Below are 27,221 nucleotides of genomic sequence, written 5' to 3'. Positions count from 1 at the left end.
GGCAACATGGCAACGGTAAGAACAGGGGACCTTATTATTAGAAAATTCAGTTTAAACATGAAGACAGACGAATAAAAGAAACGTTACTTGGCAGTGGCAAGGTAACCAAACTGAAACAACCAAACTTATAGGTTGTCACTGTTCGCAAACTTGACGTCACGTAACCACCTATAATTTAATCATTCATAGTGCAGGCATATCACCACTGAACATTTATTTAAGATCGGTTCAACAATATTAGTGAACTGTAGGTTGCATTTTTAAAAGCATGATGGGCCTTTCTGATGTAGAGCCCATTATATTTTGGCATTTTTACACAGGCAGTGCGCTATTTGTTATATTATGTACCACAAACACTAGTACGTCATTAAAGCAAGGGTTTTCACACACTAGAATGGTGGTAAGTGGTGTAAATATTGTTACGGGTAACTTCTTTATTAAATTAAATACGATGCACTATGCTCGGCGAACAAGATGGCGACAGTTCATCAACCACCAGCCACCAACGTCGTCTTTCTCTTTCTTCCAGACAGGCTGTGCCGGCTGTTGCGTATCATAACCCCCCGGCGGTAGAAGCACCGTCTCTGTGCTTGAGCAACTCGGATGCGGTAGAAGGAGGGTGATAAGACTTGAGTCGAGCTATGTGCACGATGTCACTCGAAGGGAACGATGATGACGTTGAATCGGCTGGAACGATCTCGTATGTAACGTCAGTCACCTGGCGAACGACGCGGTATGGTCCAGTGTAGCGTGACAGCAGTTTTTCAGAAAGCCCTACACGCCGAGTGGGGGACCAGAGGAGGACAAGGGAACCCGGTGAAAAGTGCACGTTTCGATGATGGGAATCGTAGAGCTGTCTTTGGTGCTCCTGTGAAGCCTGCAGGCCGCTGCGGGCGAGTTGGCGTGCGTGATCGGCTCGCGATGGCTTCGCCGGCATACTCTGTGACCGAGGGCAGCAAGGTGTCAAATGGTAGGGTGGGTTCTCGGCCGTATAGAAGATAGAATGGTGAATAGCCGGCAGTGTCGTGACGTGACGAATTATATGCGAACGTCACAAATGGCAAATGAACGTCCCAGTCCTGGTGGGCAGCCGCTACGTATTTAGAAAGCATGTCGGTTATGGTGTGGTTGAGGCGCTTTGTAAGACCGTTTGTTTACGGATGGTACGAAGTGGCAAACTTGTGTTTGGCAGAGCAAGAGCGCAGGGTTTCCTCAACGACAGCTCATAGGAAGGTGCGGACCCGGTCAGTGAGAAGTTGGCGTGGAGCTCCGTGTACTAAAATAATATCATATACCAGAAAGTCCGCCACATCGGTTGCGCAACTCGTCGGAAGTGCTCGTGTGATAGCGTACCGTGTCGCATAGTCAGTGGCGACAGTGATCCATTTGTTGCCTGAGCTGGAGATCGGAAATGGGCCAAGCAGGTCGAGGCCAACTCGAAAAAAAGGTTCAATGGGAATGTCGATCGGCTGAAGGATTCCAGCTGGTAGGGAAGATGGCTTTTTGCGGCGCTGGCAGGGTTCACAAGCAGCGACGTAGCGTCGAACAGAGCGGGCAAGACCAAGCCAAAAGAAACGACGACGTACACGGTCGTATGTGCGCGAGACGTCCAAGTGGCCCGCTAAAGGAGCGTCATGAAGTTGTTTGAAAACAGTCGCACGAAGATGTGCTGGTATGACGGGGAGCAAGTCATGGCCATATGGATCGAGGTTACGGCGATACAGGATGCCGTCTTTTACCAGGAACATTTGCAGAGATGCGTCGCGAGGCCTTGACTCAAGCTTGCCAATGATGGTTCGCAGGGAAGCATCCAGGCGTTGTTCGTGGCCAAGGTTGAGTAGCTGCGTCACAGACAGAAGGTCTGGAAGGGTGTCAGTATGGGCAGCCTCTTCCACAGGGTAGCGTGATAAACAATCAGCATCTTGGTGTGACCACCCTGTTTTGTACGTTACGGTGAACGTGTATTCTTGTAATCGTAGGGACCAACGAGCGAGGCGTCCTGTGGGATCCTTGAGTGAGCCCAGCCAGCAGAGCGCGTGGTGGTCGGTGACTACCCGGAATGGACGCCCGTATAAGTATAGGCGAAACTTGGCGACTGCCACACAAGAGCGAGACACTCACGTTCCGTGATTGAATAGTTGCGCTCGGCTGTAGATAGCAGGCGGCCTGCATATGCTATAACACGGTCATGTCCGCGTTATGTTGCATTAGCATTGCCCCGATCCCATGCCCACTAGCGTCAGTGCGAACCTCGGTTGGAGCTGATGGATCGAAATGGGCTAAAATCGGCGGTGTTGTAAGGAGCGTCGTAAGCTGGGAAAAAGATGAGGCTTGACCAGCGCCCCATAAAAACGGGGTGTCCTTCTTCAGGAGGTTTGTGAGTGGGCGTGCAATGATGGCGAAGTCCTTAACAAACCGTCGAAAGTAGGAGCACAAGCCCACAAAACTGCGAACGTCCTTCGTTGACTTCGGAACAGGAAAGTCCGTGACGGGGCGAATTTTCTCGGGATCCGGGCGGACTCCTGTGGCATCGACGATGTGGCCAAGTACGGTTATTTGACTACGAGCAAAGTGGCATTTCGACGAGTTCTGTTGAAGTCCGGCTCGACGAAAAACTTCAAGAATCGCCGATAAACGCTTGAGATGGGAGTTGAATGTTGGCGAGAAAACGATAACGTCGTCTAAATAACATAAGCAGGTTGACTATTTAAACCCTTGGAGCAATCAGTCCATCATTCTTTCGAATGTGGGCGGCGCATTACAGAGACCAAAGGGCATAACTTTGAAGTGATAAAGCCCGTCAGGAGTGACGAATGCGGTCTTCTCACGGTCCATCTCATCCACAGCGATCTGCCAATAGCCAGGTCGAAGGTCGATAGTGGAAAAATACGTAGCACCGTAAAGGCAGTCTAAGGCATCGTCGGTTCTAGGCAACGGATAAACATCTTTCGTCGTAATTTTGTTGAGATGCCTATAATCTACACAAAAGCGCCATGTTCCATCCTTCAGTCTAAGGCATCGTCGATTCTAGGCAACGGATAAACATCTTTCTTCGTAATTTTGTTGAGATGCCTATAATCTACACAAAAGCGCCGTGTTCCATCCTTCTTTCTGATCAGGACGACAGGAGAAGCCCAGGGGCCACAAGAGGGTTTGATTATGTCTTTTGCAAGCATCTTTTCGACTTCCTGTTGTATGACTGTGCGCTCGGACGCGGAAACACGGTATGGACGTCGGTGAATGGGACTCGTGTCACCAGTATTGATGCGATGAGTAAGAACACTAGTTCGGCTTAAAGCTGTGCTGGCGAAGTCGAAAATGTCACTATAGGACGCCAGGACGTGATGAAGGGCTTCCGCTTGATCAGGAGCGAGGTCTCATGGTACCATGTGGTCAACGTCGACACCCGATGAACGTGATAGAGTTGGTTCATGGTCTGAGATGCAGCAATCATTCACTCTGAAGGGTTCAACCGTATGGTCTTCTAGAGCAGTAATTTCGGCCAGGGAAATACCTTGTGGAAGAATTTGGGCAGTGAGGGCAAAATTGACAATAGGAAGGCATGTGCGGTTTTCAACGATTGTCAAAATGGTGTGCGGAACAGCGACGCCATGCGTAAGCATCACGGCATGAATTGGTGCCACCATGTAATCGCCATCAGGTACAGGTGGTGTAGAGAAGAGGTTGATATGTGTGACACAGTTAGGCGGAAGGCGTGCGAAATCAATGCAGCAAAGGCGACTTTGGGGTGGGTTGGTCAGATCAGAAATTAGAGGCATTTCAAGGTCAAGACAGCCGGGTGAACAATCTATAAGGGCCGAGTGAGCGGTTAGGAAATCCATGCCTAGAATTACTTCATGAGGGCAATTTTCTATAACGGTGAAAAGAACAGCAGTGCTTCTATCGGAGATAGTTGCACGGGCAGAGCACATGCCAACAATCGCGGCAGTTCCCCTGTCGGCGACTCGAACGGCTCGGTTCAAGGCGGTTGTGACAACTTTCTTTAGGCGGCGACGAAGAGCAGCACTCATTATGGACACATGCGTGCCGGTATCGATCAACGCGCGCACAGGTACATTGTCTAAAGTAACGTTCAACAGATTCCGGGTGGTCGGTAACGTTACACGATGATTTCTTGCAGAGGTCGTCGTCAATGCAGCTCCACCTCCAGAAGCTGCACTGCCTAGTTTTCCGGTCGGGGGCGCTGCGAATAGGTCGGAGAGGCAGGACGGCGTTGTGGGGGCGAACGAGATTGACGGCGAGCAGGGGATGGTGAGTGGGCGTATATAGCGAGGACTCGTCAGAGGTGCGGCAGAATCAAAGGATGTTGTCGGCATAGGGGAACCAAAATCAAATGTTGAGGACGACTGGTGGTCAGAAGTGGCCTGGATAGGAGGCCCATAGCGTGCCGGCGGAGCCGAGTGATTGCGGCAGTGGCGAGCAATATGACCGACACGTCGGCAGTTGAAGCATATGGGCTTGTCGTCCAGTGTACGCCATTCGGACAAATTGCGCTGTCGAGAGTAGTTGGGACCAAATCGAGGAGCAGAGGGACGACGATAAAAAGGCTCGGCAGAGTAGACTGGTTGAATGGGGTGTAGGCCGACGTAGGATAATTCTTGACGAACGACGGCTTGTATCAGTGATATAGTGGTCGGTGAAGGTTCAGGCTTTGGAAATTGAGTAACTACTGGTTGGACTGCCTCGACCTCACGACGAATGATGCGGGTGAGGTTGTCACATCAGGGAACTGGGCGGACGGAGTCATCACAAGAGGAAGTAGCAGCTGTGTTCGGCAGGCGCGTGATGCCGTGGGTGACGCGGTGGGCTTTAGCCTGTTCTAGACGGCGGCATTCTGTCAAGATCGTGCCGATGCTCGTGACATTATTAAAAACCAGCAGGTTGAAGGCATCGTCAGCAATCCCTTTGAGGACATGGTTAACTTTTTCTTCTTCTGACATGCGCTGGTCGACCTTGCTACAAAGCGCCAAGACGTCAAGAATGTATGAGACGTACGATTCAGTAGACGTCTGGGCGCGAGTGGCGAGAGTCTTCTTGGCAGCTAGCTGACGACCAGATGAATCGTCGAAAACATCACGGATCTTCGATTTGAAAAGATCCCAGCTTGTGATTTCGGTTTCGTTGGTTTTGAACCATGTCCGCGGCGTGCCGTCGAGGTAGAACACAACATTGGCGAGCATGAGCGTGGGATCCTAGCGGTTGGTAGCACTGACTCGCTCGTACCGGTGCAGCCAGGAGTCAACGTCGATGGTGCCATCAGCGGAGAAAATTCCAGGATCCCGCAGGGGTGGCAGGGTGACGTAGGTTGTCGACTCGGATCGAGAGACCGGTGGGGATGAGGCACTGGCAGTTGAAGTAGCCGAAGAGTCTCCGGTGTTGCGACCGCTGCGCGTCTCCATCGAGGTACGGAAGTCGTCCTCCTCCACCAATAATGTTACGGGTAACCTATTTAATAAATTAAATACGATGCACCGTGCTCGGCGAACAAGATGGCGACAGTTCATCAACCACCAGCCACCAACGTCGTCTTTCTCTTTCTTCCAGTGCCGTCTGTTGCGTATCGATACCTATTCATTCGTCACTCTCGATGGTGTCCTCTATCTCTTCAGGTGTTGCTGTGCCTTACAACGCACAAGTGTTCTGTAATGAAGATTTCAGCGCTGTTAACACACAAGTAGAAGTAACCGATGTAGAAACGAACCTACACGGCTACGTTCACTTGCATCTGGGATCAAGAATCTTTACTGGTGGATGGCCAAGCTCGCATGAGCACCTCGAGTTGGGAATTGAGGGGTGGGGGGTAAGGTGGTATATTTTGCAGGTAAGTTATCCTGTGAAAGCGTTCTAAATGAACGTGATTTTTGCTGGCGTAGAATGATGTTCCTGCTGTTGTTACATGCCGGACGGTCACATGAAATCAGCAATAAAACGATATTAAAAAGGCATGAAAATATGTGACAGACAGAACACTACATACCAAAAACTTTCAACACTCTCACAAAGCTCTATCGCTAGAAAATTGAACTCATTCAAAACGCGGTATCACCATTAACCACCGTGCTCTATTTACACAAATTTCGGCGCTGAAAAGGAGCAGTGACGGTGGCGCTCGAGATGTACACATTTTTATTGATTTGAATGATTGCCTGAGAGAGCCTGAGCATTCGCCCAATTACCTCGTAGAGCCTACAATACTATTTAATATAAGAGACTGTCTATGATGTGAGTTGTTGATCTATCGTGCCGTAGTTTTTCGTTCATGCTGTCTACGGCTGCGTATTCATGGCATTCCTGTGTGAAGTTTCTTGTCTGGTCTCGCATCTGTGTTTTTCTGATTAGATGAAGAGTTTGCTCTTGTTATTATGGCGGTTTCGTTAAGCGTCATTTGCACAAAGAAATTGTGCCTTTTTAAAGGTACTTCCTCTGTGTGGTTTCGTCTTTTGTTATCAGCTTGAATATTGCTTCGTGCCAGTGAATGGAGATGAAGAGGACAGAGCAGATAGAATGGCACGAGGTAATCTTTGTGGCTGGCGCTGCTTATTTAACCGGCCGTAAATAAATTTGTGACTATTCCTCCGAGTCAGTCTCCTTCTCGTAACATATTTGGTGAAGTTGTGCAATCCCCGTGCTCGCCACGGAACTCCGAAGTGGACGCTCCCACACGGCTTTCAACACGACCACTCAAGACTCGGCTGCATCCTCTCCGGTCCCCCGCCCTTCTGCCCGGCCTGTCAACCTATCGCCCGCAAAAACTTTCGTGTCGCTCTTCGCCCTCAAAGACCCTGGCGTGTTCTCGGGCCGTGAGGGTTCTGACGTCGACCAGTGGCTACGCCTCTATGAGCGCGTCAGCACCTTTTACAGGTGAGATCCCGCGGCTAAGCTCACAAACGTCATCTTTTATCTCGGCGGAACCCCTCGTGTTATGTTCGACAACCACGAGCATGACATTACAAGCTGTGACAGCTTTAAGGAATATATCCATGAGCTTTTTAGGAACCCCTTTGTTCGTCGTCAAGCTGCGAAGAATGAGTCAAGCTACGTGCAAACTTCCACAGAATCCTACATCAGTTACATTATGGCTGTCCTGGCACTACACCACTTAGCTGATGAAAACACGCCCGAGCCTGACAGAGTTGCGCAAATTCGAAAGGGTATCGCCGACGATGCGTTCAATTTATGGTATGCAACAATGTGTCATCTGTTGATGCCATTATTCAAGAATGCCGCCCATTCCAGCAAGCAAAACGCAGGCGCATCTCCCATCAGTTCCAGCGTCTTCAGAACACCACTGCGATGTCCTCGTGTCTCGACACATATCATCCACCAGACACCTGTGACAACTTGACGCGACTTGTCATGCGGGAACTTCAAGCGCCTGCTCCAGCTAAGGGGGGATCAACGTCCCCTGACCCCTCCCTTCCAATTACATTGCCCCTCATTCAAAGATTCGTCCAGCAGGAAACCGCCAGCTTGAGAATTGGCTCTATTTCACACCCTCCCCACACCAAATTCCCGCCCCAATACACGCCTGCATGTCCCTTCTTGGGTGGCTCTCCCTCACTCTTCTGTAATCTGTCCACATGGAAAACACATGATGACAAGCCAATCTGCTTCTCGTGTCACCGAATCGGGCACATTTCTTGCCATTGCAGAAGTCACTGGGGTCCTCCTGCACAAGCTTTCTTTCGTACCTTCCATGCACGTCCCGCCTATCGCAACGAAACCAGCCGTGATCATTTTGCCCAGGAACCTGCTACTGAACACCGCTACTTCCGCTCTCCCTCCCCCTAACGTCACGAGTCTCGTTCTCCACTGCCCCACCGACCATCTTTCCCCGCCTTCCCACGGAGTACCCCGACGGAAAACTAAATTTTGCAGCCCCCGGAAGTGGCGCTGCATCTTTTTGACTGACATAAAATCTTCTCTTGACGATACAAACAAAATGTAACCTTATAGACGTACAAGTAGACGGCGTACACGTCGCTGCTCTTGTCGACATCGGCGCTCAACTTTCCATGATGACGAGTGATTTTCAATGAAAACTCAAGAAGGTTTTCACACCTGCGACCGCTCAGTTTGCCCGTGTTGCGGATGGCGGAATACCATCTATTGTTGGAATGTGCTCCACTCATGTAAGCTATGCAGATTGACACACTATTGTTTTCTTCGCTGTCAAGGATAAATGCCCCCACGACGAAATCTTGGGCCTCCATTTCCTGTGCGCGCATTCTGCCCTCATAGACTGTTCGACCAGTACGCTCCCTGTACACTTAACCGCAACATAACCTCTTGCACAACGACCAAGTCGCCTCTGCACATCGGGAACTGCGCGCCTTCCTCCGCAAACACTGACCCACGTAGAGCTCGCCTCAATACCCCCAGTTCACAAAGGTGACTATGTTCCGACGCCTACCACTGATGTCCTCATAAACCCCGGCATTACATTACGGCATACCATTTCGTCCGTCGCAGAGAATTGTACGTGCCTTCCAGTTGTCAATTTTAGCTTGCCACTTCATCTACTGCCACAAATAAAGGTGTGCTATACCGCCGCGATTTCTTACTTGAAGGGCCTGATCTTCTCACTGGTGTGCCTAAGCATTTGTGGCACTGTGTTCTCAAAGAACTTCACTACGCTCTCACGGCCGAACACCTTGACGTATCCTGCTCGTACGAGCGCGTCCGGCACCGTTTCTTCTGGCCACGCCTTTATCGCTCGGTACGCTGATACGTCGCCACGTATGATCTATGCCAACGTCGTGAAACGCCGTCGCTGCTACCCGCTGGCCATCTTCAACCAATCGATACACCCGCGGAACCACTTTAGCGTGTTGGGTTAGACTTGATTGGTCCTTTTCCCACATCGACACTGGGAAACAAATGGATAGCTGTAATTACAGACTATGCTATTACGCGAGCCCCACTGACCAGCTGTGCAACAGACGTCACTGACTTTTTGTTATGGGACGTTATATTGATTTATGGTGCTCCGAGACAGCTCCTCACACACCGTGGTCCTGCATTTCTATCCCAAGTCATCGCCGACATTCTGTGTTCTTGTTCCACGCAACACACACTGACAACCGCTTACCACCTTCAAACAAACGACCTCACAGAATGATTTCGCCGTACCCTAACAAATATGCTCGCCATGTACGTGTCGCCCGACCACCGAGACTGAGACCTTGCCTTTCCCTACGCAACATTCGCATATAATTCAACCCGTCACAACACAGCGAACTTTTCGCCATTCTACTTATTGTACGGAAGAGAGCCGACTTTACCACTGGACACAATCATCTCAACTCATAACCCGTCGACCAGCGACTATGCCCGCGACGCGATTGCGCAAGCCGATCATGCCCGTCAGCCTGCCCGCGCTCGGCTGATGGCATCGCAAACGAACTAATGCCGTCGGTACGATGCGGAACATAGAGAGGTACATTTCGCTCCCAGTACCCTCATTTTACTATGGTCCCCTCATCGTCATGTGGGCCTATCAGAAAAACATTAATCTCATTACATGGGACCTTACCATGTAGTGCTGCAAGTAACACCTGTTATCTAGGATATCAGCCCAATCTATCCATCATCATCTGCTGTGTGGTCCAGTGATAATGTACACGTCTCGCAAATCAAGCCCTACAAGAATGCGTCAAATAACGACCTTTAAAGTACCGGGACATGTAGTGCCTCTGCCGCCGGGGCTCATGCTACGTGCCAGTGCATGGAGATGAAGAAGACAAAGCAGATAGACGGGCGTGAGCTAATCTCTGTGGCTGGCGCTGCTCACTTAACCAGCTTTAAATACATTTATGACTACTCCTCCGAATGAGTCTCCTTCTCGTAACAAAATTATTTCATATGATCATGCTGTAAAACTTTTGATCAGGACATGTAAAATAATGCATTACAATGAAATACTTGCCTGAGCTGAACCACGAACGTGGGGGCGCCTTTGGGACTGAAAATAATTCAGTACAACAATGAGAAGCCAATAATACATGCACGTTAACATTTGCAACTGATTGTTTAATAAAAAAAAACTCCACCATTGTTTCACGCAATGAGTCCGAGATACTTTAAATGTGATACTTTTTGGATGCCTTCAGGATAACTTCTGTAGCCGCAGGAATCATGTATAAGTACAATTGCCGGTACAGGAGTTAAGAAACCAAGTTCCTACTCTTTAATCAGCGAAGTGTGCTGTTAGATGAAGGGAGAAAATGCCATATTGGGGGAGGGGGAGCTCTTCATTTAGAGGAGCCAATAGCCTGCCACGCCCATTTCACCATTTCGGGAGCGAATGTGAAGGAGCAACCTCAGTCTCCTGGGTTACTCCTCAAAATAGCAGCAGCAAGCAAGAAAAAAATCGTAATTTGGTTCACTTAACCAGCCTTCGATGTGCGAGTTGATGACATGTACAATCTATGTGCATGCAACACATTCAGAAATAAACTTCGGAAAATTTCGAGCAAGCCCACGCGATTTTACCTCGCGACCACTAAGTCAGTATACGCGTGCACTGACCACTACGCCACACCACAATGGCACCGTCCGAAAGGAAACAGGCTTGTGTAGGCACTGATGGCTCGTTTGCACACAGCGCGAACATTTATGCAGATTTAAAAAGGCACTTAACTCCACAAAGTGGAAAGTGCCCCTCCTTGCCGTGACGTGTGCAATCTTTCACGCGCACTTCGTTCTTTGGAGCAAAGAGTATTGTAGGGGTATCTGAGTAGCTTTTCCGGGAAAAGTTTTAGAGTGTAGTTTACATGCGATACTTTTGATGTCCTCGAGTTTGCTTGTCTCAACGATTTTCACCAAAGTGGGCATTTTGTGATATGACTGCATTACATACATGATTCATAGGGGGAAGCACGAAAATCGTTACTTAAATATGGTGGACAACAGCAATTGCATGCCGCGTTCATGCTGTGTTCTCCACCAGTTGGCCAGAATGATATTCGTTGAAACTGGTATCGCGTGAGGGGACAGTATTCCTGCAATGGTTTCTGTGCTAAGACCTTTCAACGTAATTGAAAGGTCTTAGCACAAAAACCATTGCAGGAATTTTATGCACGACGTGATTTACATAACGTGCTCATTGTAGGGTAGTGGCTGGTTGGATAGCCTAATTCTCAATGTAATTGATATTCTTTAAGTTGACTGTATCAAACGAGAACGAAAGATTGGAACATCAATATTATGACGTCAGTTTATTGCGCAAAATAATATGCATACGGCACTAATAGTGTGCTCGCGGCCAGTTGGCTAGTTTGATAGTCACCACCGTTGATAATGCGAGACGACTCTATATCGATTATAAAATAAAGGTGTAAATATCAAAATCATAAAGGATGACTGCCATTCGGGCGTGTTGGTAATGGTTCATGAAGAGACAAGCGCAAAAAGTACACACACTCAGAGACGACACAGACAAGCGCTTACTAGCAACTAAAATTTTTATTTCGGAGCGAACACTAATAAATACATCACACGCATGAACGTCACTTCCCAACTTCCCCTGTGATCATCAAAAACTTGATAATACAAAATATGCACGCGCCCACAACCGGAAACAAACACGTACCCAAGAACTAAGAAAAGAAAACGTAAAAAACAAAGAAACATAGAAAAACGAAAAACAGATAAAAACACTGGGTTATGTGAAGTCCAAAAAAGCAAATTCCGCATCTGTTAGTAGACCTGACGTTTGGCTGACGCAACTGTCCCCTCCTTTCCTTATTCTATATGCTTCCATTATTTCTCTCGTCGTCCGCTTGTTGTGCCTGTCAAAAATTCGTGTGTCGTAAAATTTCGGTTGGCATGTGCATTCCTTGCAGTGCATCGCTAAGTGTGAGTAAGGGGCCCCCTTTAGTGAACTCACATGTTCACGAAGGCGCACATTTATGCACCGACCCGTCTGACCAACGTATTCCTTTCCACATGTGAAAGGAGTTCCGTATACAACATCTTTTTTGCACTCAACGTACCTCCTGCCATGCTTTATGCTGCATTTTTTCAATTCCCCAGTTTCTTTCTTGTTAGCTAGCCTTTCCACTGCTGGACAAATCTTTGATAACTTGTTTCCAGCTGAAAAAACAACCCGCACGAAATACCTTATTGCAACTTTTTTCAATCTATGTGAAATATTGTGCAGATAAGGGATCACCACTGTCCGCTCTCTTTCACTCTCAACTTGTCTTCTCTCTTGGCTTTTGCCAATGATTGCATTTTTTATTTCCCGACAATTCTTCTCACAGGCCAAAAGGATACAATCATCTTCGTAAGCGGCTCCCCTCAAGCGCTTGATCTGCGTGGAAACACTTTCATTCAATGAGTGTACGCACGATTTTATGAGGGCAGCTTTTTTGCAAGAAGTTGCAATCCCATTCTTTACTATCTTGGAATGTGCCGAATCATAGCTCAGCAATAGTTTTTCCGATCTAGGGTGATACATCCAACACGTGTGAAAAGGAGACAAATTACTTTTTATTTCTAGGTCCAGAAACTGAATGCGTCGTTCCTTTGGCACTTCAAAGGTAAACTGTAAGCCACACCCGTTTTTCCTAAAAGATCCGGGTATGAGCACGTTAGTGACTGTTTTAAAAGCTTTTAGGAAAAACGGGTGTGGCTTACAGTTTACCTTTAAAGTGCCAAAGGAACAACGCCTTCAGTTTCTGGACCTAGAAATAAAAATTGTATTTGTCTCCTTTTCACCCGTGTTGGATGTGTCACCCTAGATTGGAAAAACCATTGCTGAGCTATCATTCGGCACATTCTAAGATAGTAAAGAATGGGATTGCAACTTCTTGCATAAAAGCTACCCTCATAAAATCGTGCGTACACTCATTGAATGAAAGGGTTTCCGCGGATATCAAGCGCTTAAGGGGAGCCGCTTACCAAGATGTATGTATCCTTTTGGCCTGTGAGAAGAATCGTCGGGAAATAAAAAATGCAATCATTGGCACAAGCCAAGAAAGGAGACAAGTTGAGAGTGAAAGAGAGCGGACAGTGGTGATCCCGTATCTGCACAATATTTCACATAGATTGAAAAAAGTTGCATTAAGGTATGGCGTGCGGGTTTTTTTTTTCAGCTGAAAACAAGTTATCAAAGATTTGTCCAGCAGTGGAAAGGCTAGCTATCAAGAAAGGAACTGGGGAATCGAAAAAATGCAGCATAAAGCATGGCAGGAGGTACGTTGAGTGCAAAAAAGATGTTGTATACGGAACCCCTTTCACATGTGGAAAGGAATGCGTTGGTCAGACGGGTCGGTGCATAAATGTGCGCCTTTGTGAACATCAGAGTTCACTAAAGTGGGCCTCTTACTCACACTTAGCGATGCACTGCAAGGAATGCACATGCCAACCGAAATTTTACGACACACGAATAATTGACAGGCACAACAAGCGGACGACGAGAGAAATAATGGAAGCATATAAAATAAGAAAAGGAGGGGACAGTTGCGTCAGCCAAACGTCAGGTCTACTAACAGATGCGGAATTTGCTTTTTTGGACTTCACATAACCCAGTGTTTTTATCTGTGTTTCGTTTTTTATGTTTCTTTGTTTTTTACGTTTTCTTTTCTTAGTTCTTGGGTACGTGTTTGTTTCCGGTTGTGGGCGCGTGCATATTTTGTATTATCAAGTTTTTGATGATGACAGGGGAAGTTGGTAAGTGACGTTCATGCGTGTGATGTATTTATTAGTGTTCGCTTCGAAATAAAAATTTCAGTTGCTAGTAAGCGCTTGTCTGTGTCCTCTCTGAGTGTGTGTATTTTTTGCGCTTGTCTCATCATGAATCAAAATCATAACTTGATTTTTGTGTGAACATGACATTTGTTTACATGCGTTGCTCATTTCCTTGCGCCTGGTGGGCTGACTCGGTGTCCATAAAAACTCCTATTGCGTGATATTTCTGTATGGAGTACTCGAATGACAACTGACAACATGAAAGTTATGACATACATAAACTGGTATTTGTCGCTGGTATTTGTTGCTGTAAAACACTCTCAATGAAGCGACCATTTGAGCATTGTCAAGGGCATTCTTTCTTTACATTTTCATGTTGTTTGACCTCGATACGTATAATATTGGCTCCGCATCCTGAAAGTTTTTGCTCTTCTTTCAGTTCTCTGGGTCTGTTCTGATCTCTATGAGAATTGTAATTGATATAGTGACTTGGCTTATCATCGAACATCACTGTTTTCGTTGAAATAAATTCACTTGCCTGTGCATAGGGTTGAGAATGTGGATGAGCAACCTAGAAAAAAATAGCATCACCACTGAGAAGGCAGAAGAGATACAAATGCCCACTACCAACTACATCAATTATTGATCAAAAGCGACAATCAAGATGCCGTAAAAAGCCAACAGTCTACAACGTTGTACAAAATCCAACAAATATGACTGATTACTTCACTCCCATTTTGATACGAGTAATGGGCCTAAAAACGGCAATACATATGAGGGGGGGGGGATAAAACGTGAATACAAAAAATTGTGTAAACTTATGCAGGTGAAAATGGACACTGAAATATGAAGTACTTTAGAAACATATATTTAGAGTTCTATCATTTTTAGCATCGTCAAACTCGTGAAGCAATGAATACAACTTTATACGAAAAGTTGTAAAGGACGAAACACAATTCAGAGAAGACAGCAAAAAAGGCTGGAAATATGAACCAGCAAAGCATATTTGCAATGACATTGTTGCAATATATAGTATCAATTTCTAACTTTTTTTACTTTCTGGACGTTAAACCTCACATCTCAATCAACGTTTTTTTTTTTTACAAAATATGCAGACACGTTTAACCTACGAAGGGTTTTCTTTGAAAAAAAAAGATAAACGTCATTAGAGAAGCTTTAAATGGCGATGATTTTGCAAGCCAGATGATAGACCTGGCAAAAAAGCTCCATTCTGCAATCAATAGTGCTGACAGCGAACATAGATCAAATTTGGTCGGGGCGGATATAGCCTTAATGTATTGACGTGTTCTTGCCGCATTTATAGTCTGGAAGCTTGCCATGACGAGCTTAAACAAATGGAGCGTAACCATGTTATGTGTTATGAAAAACGAGAACCGGCAATTGTTCTAGGTGAATCTAAACACGATATCTTGTGATTCCTTCAAGACAGATGCACTTTTGTAACGGGTATATAAGCCCAACCTTAACAGGCATTATTTATTTTAGGCTGATTTGAGTACGTTACACAATTAATCAAGATGTGGGTGCCAATCGCTAGAGGCATATTGCAAAAGCCTGATTAGCGATTTTAGGCTGCAAGCCCTGTAACAGTGCATGCAATATGTAAGCATCGCTTAAAGTAGGCTAGGTTTTTTCCCTATTTAGAAGTGACGTGTTCATTGCGCCCGTACCAGCTTAAGTTCAATTGAAAAAATTCAAACAGCTTCATTAGGTGTATCATGACGAGTGGGTGAGGCTAGGTCTTAAGGTCCATATTCTTCCCGTTGAAGTCGCCCACTTGTAGAAAGGACAGACAGATCGACGGATGGACGAGCGCATGCACGAGTGCACTCATGGACGGACGGCGCATGTGATCATGAATTGTATTGTCATATTATTACGATGTCGCAGTCATTTGCATAATAAAGTAAGGGGACAAAAGAGGACGACGTTGGCTGGTGATAAACGACCACCATTTTTACCTGCTGTATTCTCCGCAGTAAATGCCTTTGCAATATATTTTTAACAATGTACTTGGTTGGCGTACAAATAAAGTCATTTTTTACAGTGAAGTTTGTGCAGGTGTTGGATTTCGGTTTCAATTTTGTGCACAGTGATGGACGCGGACAACAAGGCTCGCAGTAATATGGGCAGACAGCCTAGTTAATTTTGCGGAATAGTGATGCTATAGCACACACTTGCGAGGACACAGACGAAAATGACACAAGGTCAAGCGCAGACTGAAAAATAATTTTATTCAATAAGAAAACCGATTACTTATACTTTTCAACACCGCATGATTGCTGCACGTCAGCAAAAACAGCATCGTACTTTCCATCAAATAAACCAATAACTCGTTTAATAGATGCAGCGAAATGTCACATATTACTCAGCCGTTAATTTTTTCTTTCATCTATCGATACTGAAGGGTGACTAACGATCATGTCTTTAGGTATAGAAATATGCTAGTTAACACAACTGCGATAGTCATCCTTCAAAATTGATGAATGAAAAATAAATTGAAATGCTGAATAATATGTGATATTATACTCTACTCAACCGGCGAACCCATCTTTCGTCTACAAGAGAACGCAATTCAAGACTTGTGACCACAACGTGCATGTGCCAGTGATATTGCGGTGTCTAACTGGCGGCAGGACACGCCTCAATCAACCAAGATTACATATAATTCCAGAGACAAGCTTGCCGCTTTTGAATGTAATAAAATCCCTGCATATCGATGAAGTGAATGATTATGAGTGGGAAAAAGCGTTCGTAAGACCATTCGAGCGTCCGTCCGTCTGTGCTTCCGTCCGACTGCGCGTCCATCTGTGCGTCCGTTCATGTGTTCGTCTGCGCGTCCGTCCATCCGTGCATTCATTGAAGCATCTGTTGAAGCGTCCGTGCATTCGTCGACCTGTCTGTCATTCCGTCTGCCTGTCTGTGCGTCTGTGCGATCGTCCGTCTGTCTGTCTGTCCGTACATCTGTCTGTCTGTGTGTTCATCGTTCGTCCGTTTGTCCATCTGTCTGTCCGTCCATCTAGTAAGCTCTTCAAGTGACACCATCTCGCATATTTTCATCATATTTTAATTATATACAAGTACCGCCATCCAGTTGACATTCAAAGTACTAAACGAGAAGTGGCCGCCTTGTTCTACTACTACATACATCGGGGACGCACGACCCTTGGCTTAAGGAGCTTTGCCTCTAAAAAAGCAATGCTAACCACCACATGCTTAACTGAAAGCACATGTCAGTGAATTCCGGCTTTTTAGACGTCTTTACGTGGTGCATGATAGGCATATGGTGCCTATCGCAAGTGATATGAGTACTTGCTTGACACGGTGGCATTAATAAGAAGTAAAGATTCAAGTGTTACATTATCTTCACCTATTATAGAAAATATAAAAACCCAGACGACCTCATGACTTCATTAATAGACAACAACAGACACCCGCAAAGAAATATTCACAGACATTGCCTAAGTTCCAAGAATAAGTAGCTGCAATGAAGGCATCAGTTTAAGACTCCCATAGTCCGAAAATCAGTTTTTGTCATTGTATTTCGATTCTTCAGTACTGCTAGATACCTACTTACTTTTTTCTCTTTAGGACTTACTGATTCGTCCACGAAAAATGCCAGCACTATTACTACGAAATAAAGCAAAAAGCAGCCAACTTTTATGCTCATCTTGCGACCAAAAAGTTCTGCTCGAATAAGCGAAGTGAATATTTCTTCATGCCACATGCTATATATAATTTGCATGCACTATTACATTACAGATATTACATTACAGCTATTACACATATTACAATGAAACATCTGGAGCAGCGTTTACTGTATGCTGCTATGCCCGCCCTTGACTTGACTTATGATGACAGATGTTTTCTTAGTTATTATATTTTAGTTCTTTTTTACAATGTATAACTAGCTTAAAATAACTGTGAATATATGGAATTTCATCAATATATTGTCAACGTATCCACGCGTCACACTTTATAGACTCCGCTGCATTGAAAGTAGAAATGTGTTGGAAATGAAATTTGTCATGATAAAATTCACCGTTGAGTTTTTAGTGCAAATATCTGAAACTTTTGTCCAGGTGTTTTCTCCACCCATTAATCTCCACGTGAAAGCGCTTGCACTTCGTACACGCTATAATGTAGCATGTTGCAACCATTTAGATCAAAAATAAAAGAGAATTTTTGCAGGGAACCATTTCTCTTTCAATTTGCTAACAAAATACTCTGGTAGCTCAAGGTTCCAGGTTTACAATACCATACACTTTCTTTAGTACCCTTCTATACGCGCAACAATATAACAATCTTTTGAAAATATGGTGTTTTGCATTCCAAGACCTGGTAGGATAAAGGGGAACGCCTTAAAAGAGATGTTCGTAAACTTCGACCGTCCAGTGTTCTTTAACGTGCACTAACATTGCACAGTACTGGGGCATCTAGCATTACGCCACCATCTAAATGAGACCACCACGGCCGTAATTTAATCGGCGGCATCTGGACGGTTGCCGAGTGCCGTCTTAAGGCAATGTTATAACGGCTGTCACAATTTGTATTCAACTACACTGGGCAACAACTTTTCTTGGAATTGGAGCGGAAACTGTAGAGCCAAATTGTGGGCCTTTTAACGCCAGTGAATGTAGTTCCACAACAGCGCCCGTATTTTTACCTTGAAATATTAAAATTCGCCCTTTATTTTCTACGTAAAACTATTTGAGCCAGTGCGCCGCTCCCGCCAATACGATAGTCGTATTTACTTTAGTTTATTCGTTGTGACTTCGCGTTTTCAAACGGGCCAAAGAGTCCCGCCTTTTTACGTGCACGTTTAACGCTAAGCGGCGTCTGCGTCTACATGAATCGCTAATGGTGCGCCCCCGTCACTTTTCATATTGTTACGAGATACGCACTAAAACGGACTACTACGCGTAGTTCTACATGTGCAGAAGCTCCCCCTCCGTAGCTTTTTCTTCAGCGCCAAGAAATGTTGTCGCCGAGTATAGCATTGATACAGTAAAAGTTTCGGCAGATCCTACGTACCCTTGGAAATCACGTTATGTGAGGCATGCGATGGGATGGTGACCATGTTGATATTTTTTATAGAGCGACATGTTTTGAAATGACGAAAATTATATGTACAACTACTGCATGCACAGACATGTGTTGAACACTTGCAGAAGTGTACATAAGCAGCGCTTGACCTTGCGCAACAGTGCCAGCAAGAAAATGAGTATTAGGAACACCAGAAGCGATAAGTAGATATGAAGCGCTTACTTCCCTACATAAATTAACTTGCATGACACCTAAATACAATTAACGTTTGCCTGATGTGTCCTCTTCCTTAATCCCCCAGTGTAGGGTAGCCAACCGGATGCCTTTCTGGTTAACCTCCCTGCCTTCTCCCATTTTGTTGCTTCCTCTTTCTGCCTGATGTGAAGGCTGTATCATATTAGTGCATATGTGATGTTTATAAAAACTAATAGAAAGCACTATATTCCCAATTGATGTTTTATGAACTCTGGGTTCAACCTGAAAAGTAGCTTCCAGACCCGTCGTGGCTCTGCGTAGAATGCTGATTGCCACGCAGCATAGTTGCATACGATTCCTGCAGGGACCCTAAAATATGTTCTTTCCAGACAATAATGAAGCGTGTTGAGGTTACTGGACGCCATCTTACAAGTGGTGGAGACTGCTGCCCGGTTCCTGCGTCCTCTCGTGCTCTCGGACACCCCCAGCGTCTTCTAGAACACATCCCTGCAGATTCCTTCAGGCCGCCACTTAAACGAATTGGGTATGGTAATGTCGCAAGCCGAGTGAGTGAGTGAGTGAGTGAGTGAGTGAGTGAGTGAGAACTCTATTTTGGTCCAAAGGTGGAAGAGACTGGACGGCACCGGAGGCCCCGCTAGCTCAGCCAGGTGGCTCCGCCCAGGATGGTGCCGGGATCATTCTCTCGGCGATGTCCCAGGCCTTCTGGACGGCCAAGGTTTGGTCTGGTAGTTGTGACCCCGAATTCAAGGGGCACAACCAGAGCATGTATTCGAAATTACAGTACTCGTGATGACAGTGCGGGCAGCGAGGTGAAAAATCTGGGTCGAGTCTGTGCAGTATGGTTGGTGTGATGTAAGTCTGCATCTGTAGTTGCCGAAGTGTAACTGCTTGACCTTCATTCAACTAAAGGTGTGGAAGATGGAAAACTCTGTACCCTAGTTTATCAGCTGTGGTGATCTCGTGAAATGTAATCAATTGATCCTTGAAGTTCATACATTCTCGTTCGCTACCCCTCTGAGAGGGCCGCCCACCGCCGCGGGTAGCTGAGCCCTCTAGTTCGGATCTCCGGTCGGGTAAGACGAGAGATTACACATATGGTCCGGGAACCATGCAATATGTGTCAATGAAACTTCCACATCATTTTCCTAAGTAGGTACCTTATTCGTGATGTGAGCAGCCGTAGTAGAGACAAAGCCGTATGACAATGACTGGATGGCTGTTCTTGAGTCCAAAATATAGTGACATCCCTTTTTTCGTTCGTGAATAGCAACCGGGATTGCGAGCTCCTCGGCTTCGTGAGTAAATCTGGTGATCGCCGTGGCCGCATTTACTAGGCATCCTTTCTCATTAATAACAGTGACGACAAACGCATCCTTCTTCCAGTATAAGGCTGCATCGACAAAGAGGGCAGCTGAGCTTGAGCGCCCAATCTTCCTCATGGTGTACTCAGCCCTTGCTCGTCGGCGCCCTTCGTTGTGCACCGGATGGTTCTTCCTGGTGACCGGGTCGACACATATGGCCCCTCTTATCTCAGCAGATATACTCCCTTTTTCTTGTGGCATAAAGAGGGGTTGTAGCCCAGCTTCTGAGACTATCCTGTTGCCTGCTTTGGCAAGTGACAATCGGCATAGCTGCGCTTTTTGTTGAGCTTCAAAGAGCTCCGTTGTTGTGTTATCCAGTCTGAGCGTAAGAGCCGCTCCGTGTTTGTGCTTATTTGAGAACCGCTTTAGCACCGTTCTGATTAGGGCGTCGATCTTATTAAGTTCCTTTTTTGTAAGTTTTAGGAAAGGCGCGGCGTAAATAATGTGGCTGAAGAGGAACGTATGAAAGGCTGTTATGAGATTATCCTCCTTCAGCCCTTCTCTTTTGTTGGCAACTCTAGAGATGACCCTACTGAAGCTGTTAGCGCTCTTCTCGAGACATCTGAGTGCCTCGATGTTGTTGTTGCTGTATTTTCCCATTGTCATGCCTAGAACCTTTAGTGATTCACAGATGTGAATTGGTTTTTCACTTCTCAATCGCAGACTAATAGGCTTCCCATAAATCTCTGCCCCCGCCTCGGAAAACGCTTGTGCAGGAGGAGGTCCGAGTTATCAGAAGATAGCTCCATCCCCGTGCTCGTCAGGAAGTCCTCAGTGGCATCGAGTGCTCGTTGTAGATTTCCCTCCAGCTTCCCAAGTGGGCCCTCCGCGGACCATATGGTGAAGTCGTTCGCGTATACTGCATAGCCAATGCCTGGAACGTCGGGGAGCCACTGAGACAGGTTGTGCATTGTAATGTTGAATAAAAGCGGGGACAACACTGATCCTTAAGGTGTACCAACGTTACCCAGTGTGTACTCTTTGCTCTTGATTTGGCTCATACTGATTGTAGCTTTCCGATCTGCCAAGAAAGACTTGACAAAGTTGGAAAACTCTTCGCCGAGGCTCAACTTGGAAACCTCATTAAGAATGTGCTCATGCTTCAGTGTGAGAAAGGCCTTCCTCAGATCGACCGCCAATATCATTTTGAATTCTAGAGACGTGTTATCGAGTATGGCCCTCTTGATGAGAAGCATAGCGTCGTCTGTCAAAAAGGATTTGCAGAAGCTCACCATATTGAGGCGAAAGAGGCCTTCGTCCTCAATGTGTCCGCTAATACAATTATGAATGACATGTTCCGCCACATTCCCCAGGCTTGATGTAAGTGATATCGGGCGCATGTTTTTCTGGTCCCAGCGGCATTCCTGGTTTAGGTATGAGAACGACCTTAGCCGTTCTTCACCCCTCCAGGACATTGCCATCAGACCATACTTGATTGATCTTTTCTGTCAGGACGTCTATCGCTGCGTCGTCAAGGTTTCTAAGAAGCTTGTTTGAGATTCCATCTGGGACGGGCGCCGACCATTCGTTGAGGTCCCTCAAGGCTTGCACGACCTCCGCAACTTCAAAAGGTCTACCTAACGCAGTCTGTGGGGTTCCCTGATATTCAGATGTAGGATTGTCCCACGGTATAGATTTTCCTTCAAGTGGTAAGTATATGTCCGCCAATTCGTCAGCAAAGGTTTGTAGATCGCAGCCTTCCGAAGTGTTCATGTAGACGAGTCTCTCGATTTACAACCGGGCGCTGCTTTTAGATGACTTTGTGCTGTCAGTAAACAGATTCTTGTGTAGGGCCCATTTGCTTCCTTTGCGCATTTTGCCGTCTGCTTCGTTGCAGACCTCATTCCATTGCGGTGCAGCGAGTTTCTTGGCATGCTGTTCTAAGTTCTTGTGATTTGGGATATTTTGGCTCTGAGCCGCCGGTTCAGCTTTTGTTTCTTCCATCTGTTATGAAGTGCGTTCTTGGCCTCCAGGAAATGTACTAGCCTAGAGTCTATTGCGGGTACCACCAACTCCACGGAGATTTCTTTGCTTGCCTTGTGAACCGCCTCTTTCAGATTACTCACGATGTTGTCGAATGTTTTTCGAATGTTTTCTTATGGTTTCGTCGAACGCGGACTTCACTGGGCCGGCTGTACTGTGTGTCCGCCGTAGTCGTGGTCAGCTCTAATGTCGAGCCTAGAAGCGGTCAGACTCAGCAGCCGATGCACCGCGTCGACTGGTCACAACCTGATGAAGTCTCGAAACATTCACTCACTGCGGAAACGGCAATATCTTCGTAAAGAGCGCTGTAGGGCCGCTCACTTAAGTTCGAAACTTGGCACAAGTTGTCGAAAAGATGGCTGAAATCACATAAAGAAGTGGGAGCCGACACAGACATGCCCGCACTCCTCGGCACCACCTCGTGTCTCTCGCAAGCCGACCAGCCCAGCGCGCCAGCTTTGCCACCACTCGCACCGCCAAGGAACCCTTCTTACCTGATCACCAGCCCTCAAAAGTATCCTACGCTCTTCGCAGGGCTTCCAGGTGACGACGATGAATACTGGTTCGAGGTGTATGACCGCGCGAGTGCCATCAACTGGGATGAGCCTGCGAAACTCGCAGTTATATTCAGGACAAGCGAAGAATGGTCAGTCGGTAGACGGTGCCTGACAACAAAGGAAGATAATGAAAAGACGCTGCCCAGACGAAGGCTAAGCCGTTCTCCTCAGAACGCGTCTTTGTCGTCGAACCCCGTGAGTCTTTGTTCACCGTATCTTGGGCTGGGAAGTCACCCGCATGGCGGTAGTGCCCTCACGGTGAGCCAGACGGAGAAATAACTGGTCGCTGTCGCAATACGGCTCCCGACAAGATAATGTGACGCCATCCTGTAACAATACGTGTGGATATACGGCTAAAGCGTGCCTACTAACTCCAGACAGCCGACCGGCCGTCTAGACAGGCTTGTTGTCGCACTGGTGTACCATTAAAGCTGTACGTCGTTGAAATGATGGATGTCTTCGTAGCCGATGCTCGGAGGATATCAAAGATTGGAACGCAGAGGTGGAGACCCATCTCTGAGGAAAGAGCAGTTGTTTGCCCCATTGGTGCAGCATCAAGTAGGGGTTCGTCCCATGAGGCTGGCCCAGATAAGACGGGCGGTAATTAATGAAGAGAAATTAATGGAGAGAAGGGGAGCTTGGTGTTTGGGCAAGCGATTGGGAAGCGGGAACATAAGTCTTGCTTAGCGCAGACTATAATCCGAGGTTGATACTACATTGAAAGACGACAAAGGTCGTGCTTTGTGCAGACTATGTTCCAAGATCTCCTAGGAGACAAGACGAGACTATGTTCCAAGGTGGATACTACATCGAGGCGTTGGTGTCGATGTGCGGAGTATACGTAGGGCTCGGCAAGTAACGCCGACATTATTATTAATACAGCCCAGTGCTTACCGTATGGTCGCGCCAGATGCTAGCTGCCCTTGGGTGTCACACCTACTTGTAAATATTAGAAGTACATTCGTTTCTCTCTTCCGTGGGTTTGTAATCCCCGTAACGAAATTGTGGACGTGCTGGGTAACAAAGCGCCTTACAATGGAGCTCCGCAGTGGTCGTCAAATCGGAGTTCGCGTGATGAAATACTGAACTGGTCCCACGGCCAGCTCTCTATCGGCCTCGGCAACGCTTTTATCATCCACGGCAACGCCTTCACCAACCCAACCCCCAACTACGTGCGTGCCGACGCATACGAAGCAGCCAGGAAGGTTCTGCGGTACCGACGACGTTGATGTTGACAACTGGATAGCTGACTACGAATGTACCACTGGGCTCAACCGGTATGACCCGACTCTCATGTTGACCAACGTGCTAATTTATCTGAAAGGCACGGCCAAAGTCTGGTACGAGAACCATGAGGAGCAGATGGGCAGTTGGGACACATTCAAGGCGAAGCTTCACGACTTACTTGGGAAGCGCATCGGTCGAAAGGCGGCTACAAAAAAAGAGTTGTCTATACGTGTTCAGACGTCCACAGGGCCGCATATTTCGTATATACAGGACGTGCTGGCTCTATGTCGTAAAGTCGACAACGACACGTCGAAGTCTGATAAGGCTGTCTACGTCCTCTTTTGATATAGTGTTTCCACCAATCAGAAGAGTATTTCGTAAATGTTGTCATTATTCTCAAGAAATTCACAATTCCGAACATACCTTCAAATAATAAAATCTGAGTAACATGCTGAAATGTAGAGTAGCCTGGTTTAACCATACTCTATTACTGACAAGCTGCACAAACCTGCAGATTAACCTTGCTCGCACGAAAATTGTTTAGAGTTTTGCGTGTTTCACAGCCCGCCACTCACCGGATTATTCTGAAAAGGTGTAACGTTAATTTGGGTAAACCTCGGTTGAAATCACGCTGAAAAGTACACAAACAACCGTCTACTTGCAAACACTAACTTCTAAATACTTTGTAAAAAGGAAATATTACTTGTATGTACTTGCCTGTATTTATGTTTTATTGGTGCACCGTCGCTTTTTCAGGCATGATTAGCCTCAGCATTTCCCCCTGGCTTCACTCGTGCTGAAACGGCAAGTCTTCAATTTCTGTACTATATTCAATACTTTCGATGTTTTGAGAATGCACTACTAAATGTATTATTATGATTTATTTGGCCAAAAAATACCGTGCCACATAATACATATCTCCCCTACCTATACGCACCAGTGAAACAAGAGACGTGGAATGAGTTCTAAGAAAGACGTCAAAGAAAAATTGTATCTGAAGAAAGTCTACTGCAAAAAATGTACAATTTCTTTTTTGTTCTATAATCAGCCCCGATGGGTGGCCCATACTAAAGTTTACGTTCTTTCATTGGTATGAATAATAATGCTAAGATGGTTGCTTTTTTAACAATGACACAATATGATATTGAAAAAAATTTATTTAAGTCCGTCGGGGTGTGAACTAGCATGTAGCGGGCTGCCCCCAATTCGGAAAAGATAGGCCAAAGCTCTCCGCCACGTTATGGGTCCATTGTTTTTTCCATGAAATATCGATGGTGAAATTCACATCACCACAAAATACTTAGTCCGTGTCAGTGGCGTTATACTAATAAATGTATTTCAACCTGTGATCGTGGGAGCCTACTTTCTGTTATTGTATTTGCATTGGAGCATAAACATAGGGTGTAATAGAGAATGGAAATAATTGTTCTACTCGTCGCTGCAGTGTAACTGATTTTCTTGTGTAACAGTACTTTCTTAACACACGGCGTCGAATGTCTGTAGGTGGCTATAAAGGCAATGCCAATATTCACTTGTCGGATCAAATAATTGATCGTGAAACGCGACAATACTCAATTGAACAACGCAAGACGAGATCTTTGCAGTGCTGTCTTTTCTACAGTCCATTCACGTCACACAGTGCACCATTTATTCATCGATGTGCCTACATCAGGCACTTTGTCAGACAGCCTATTTCTCAGATCTAGTTTGGTCGCTATCAATTTTAACACAACCCTTTTTTCCGGGGCTCACCATGGCTTCAATTACGTATTACTATCATAAAATTCACTTCCGAAAACAAGAAAAAAATTCTGCAAAGTGGAGTCGAACCCATTACCACCGGAAACAAAAAAACAAAAGCCGGACACGCTATCCACTGCACACAGTCTCTGTGTATATTTCTAAAATATGCCTTATATATATATATATATATATATATATATATGGGATATGGCACAACGGGAGCGTTGTCAACAAGGATAAATATATTTATTTCCTAACAGTTTCCCAACAGTATAACTCATCCCCTGATGAAGGGAGGACCCCTCCCGAAACTGTTGGGAAATAAGTACATTTATCCTTGTTGACAACGCTCCCGTTGTGCCATATCCCATACCTTCACGAAGACTAACTGGCCCATTGAATTATTACTCCCACTATATATATATATATATATATATATATAAATATATATATTTATACATATATATATATATATATATATATATATATATATATATATATATATATATATATATATATATATAAAGATGGCGTTCCCTCCCCTGAAGACTTTTATATTGTCTCGAGTATGTGCCCCACAACCTGAATTGCAGTGGTGATGATGAGCATGTGCAGATAAAAAATGGGACGCATAAATAATGCTCACAATCTTTTTCCCCGTGCACTTAAGCGGCCAGCCCGGCCGAGACTTAGGCGGGAAAAGTATGGCGAAAAAAAAGTTTCAGACGTGAAACGTGGACTATCTCGGAGGCACGGTAACGACGGTCCGAGGAACCCTCTACGGAAGTAACAAGGTCATAGACAGGAGATGTTCGTTCACAAAAAACGTAAGATCCGAGAAAGCGTGACTGAAACTTTTCACACAATCAGGGTGTACGAACAGGTGTCTAAAGTAGTACTTCATCTCCAGGTTGGAAGGTGACGTCTCGACGAAAGCTGTTATAGTGTTGCTTGCGGTCTTGTTGACTGGCCTCCATGTTGAGTTGAGCACGTTGCCGTATGTCAGCGAGCCTGGAGACAAAATGTTCTGGCTTAGTCGTGGACGCTTTTGTCGTTACATTGAAGAAAGAGGCGTCAATGGTGACTGTCGGCGCACGAACATAGACGAGGAAGAAAGGTGAATACGCGGTGCTTCGTTGAACAGTGGTGTTGTGTGCAAACGTTACAAATGGCAAGATTTTGTCCCAGTTATCGTGGTTCGGTCCGATGTACTTGAATATCATGTCGGTTAGAGTCCGGTGGAATTGTTCTGTCAGGCCATTTGTCTGTGGGTGGTAAACGTATGTGGTCCTATGAACTGTGCCACAAGTTTTTAGAATTTCGTCAAGAATCGTGGACAGAAAGGCCTTGC

The 27,221-nt window shown here is 45.9% G+C and overlaps 2 protein-coding genes across 11 annotated transcripts in view; one reads left to right on the top strand and one right to left on the bottom strand.

Annotated features, from left to right (window-relative positions):
• LOC142764860 (uncharacterized) overlaps positions 1–17,424 on the bottom strand; it is a 95,777-nt gene extending 78,353 nt beyond the window's left edge. For 5 of the 10 annotated variants that reach the window (XM_075865396.1, XM_075865397.1, XM_075865389.1 and 2 more), the window contains exons 1-3: positions 17,315–17,424; positions 14,255–14,287; positions 9,950–9,985 (exon numbers count right to left, since the gene is read on the bottom strand). In XM_075865396.1, coding sequence (XP_075721511.1) covers positions 9,950–9,985; positions 14,255–14,287; positions 17,315–17,407 — 162 coding nt within the window. In that variant the 5' untranslated portion in view covers positions 17,408–17,424. The remainder of the gene's footprint in view (positions 1–9,949; positions 9,986–14,254; positions 14,288–17,314) is intronic. The other 5 variants (XM_075865398.1, XM_075865391.1, XM_075865394.1 and 2 more) reach the window with 2 other exon arrangements.
• The window catches only part of LOC142764862 (uncharacterized), a 77,963-nt gene extending 52,836 nt beyond the window's left edge, over positions 1–25,127 (top strand). The window contains exons 4-6 of the mRNA XM_075865399.1: positions 19,368–19,522; positions 19,602–19,714; positions 24,884–25,127. Coding sequence (XP_075721514.1) covers positions 19,374–19,522; positions 19,602–19,714; positions 24,884–24,927 — 306 coding nt within the window. The 5' untranslated portion in view covers positions 19,368–19,373 and the 3' untranslated portion in view covers positions 24,928–25,127. The remainder of the gene's footprint in view (positions 1–19,367; positions 19,523–19,601; positions 19,715–24,883) is intronic.
• The last annotated feature ends 2,094 nt before the right edge of the window (positions 25,128–27,221 follow it).

The sequence above is a fragment of the Rhipicephalus microplus genome, chromosome 6 (assembly GCF_043290135.1).
Source record: "Rhipicephalus microplus isolate Deutch F79 chromosome 6, USDA_Rmic, whole genome shotgun sequence".
NCBI lineage: Eukaryota > Metazoa > Arthropoda > Arachnida > Ixodida > Ixodidae > Rhipicephalus > Rhipicephalus microplus.
Note: the sequence above shows the minus strand (reverse complement) of the source record. Positions and strands in the feature narration are given on the sequence as shown.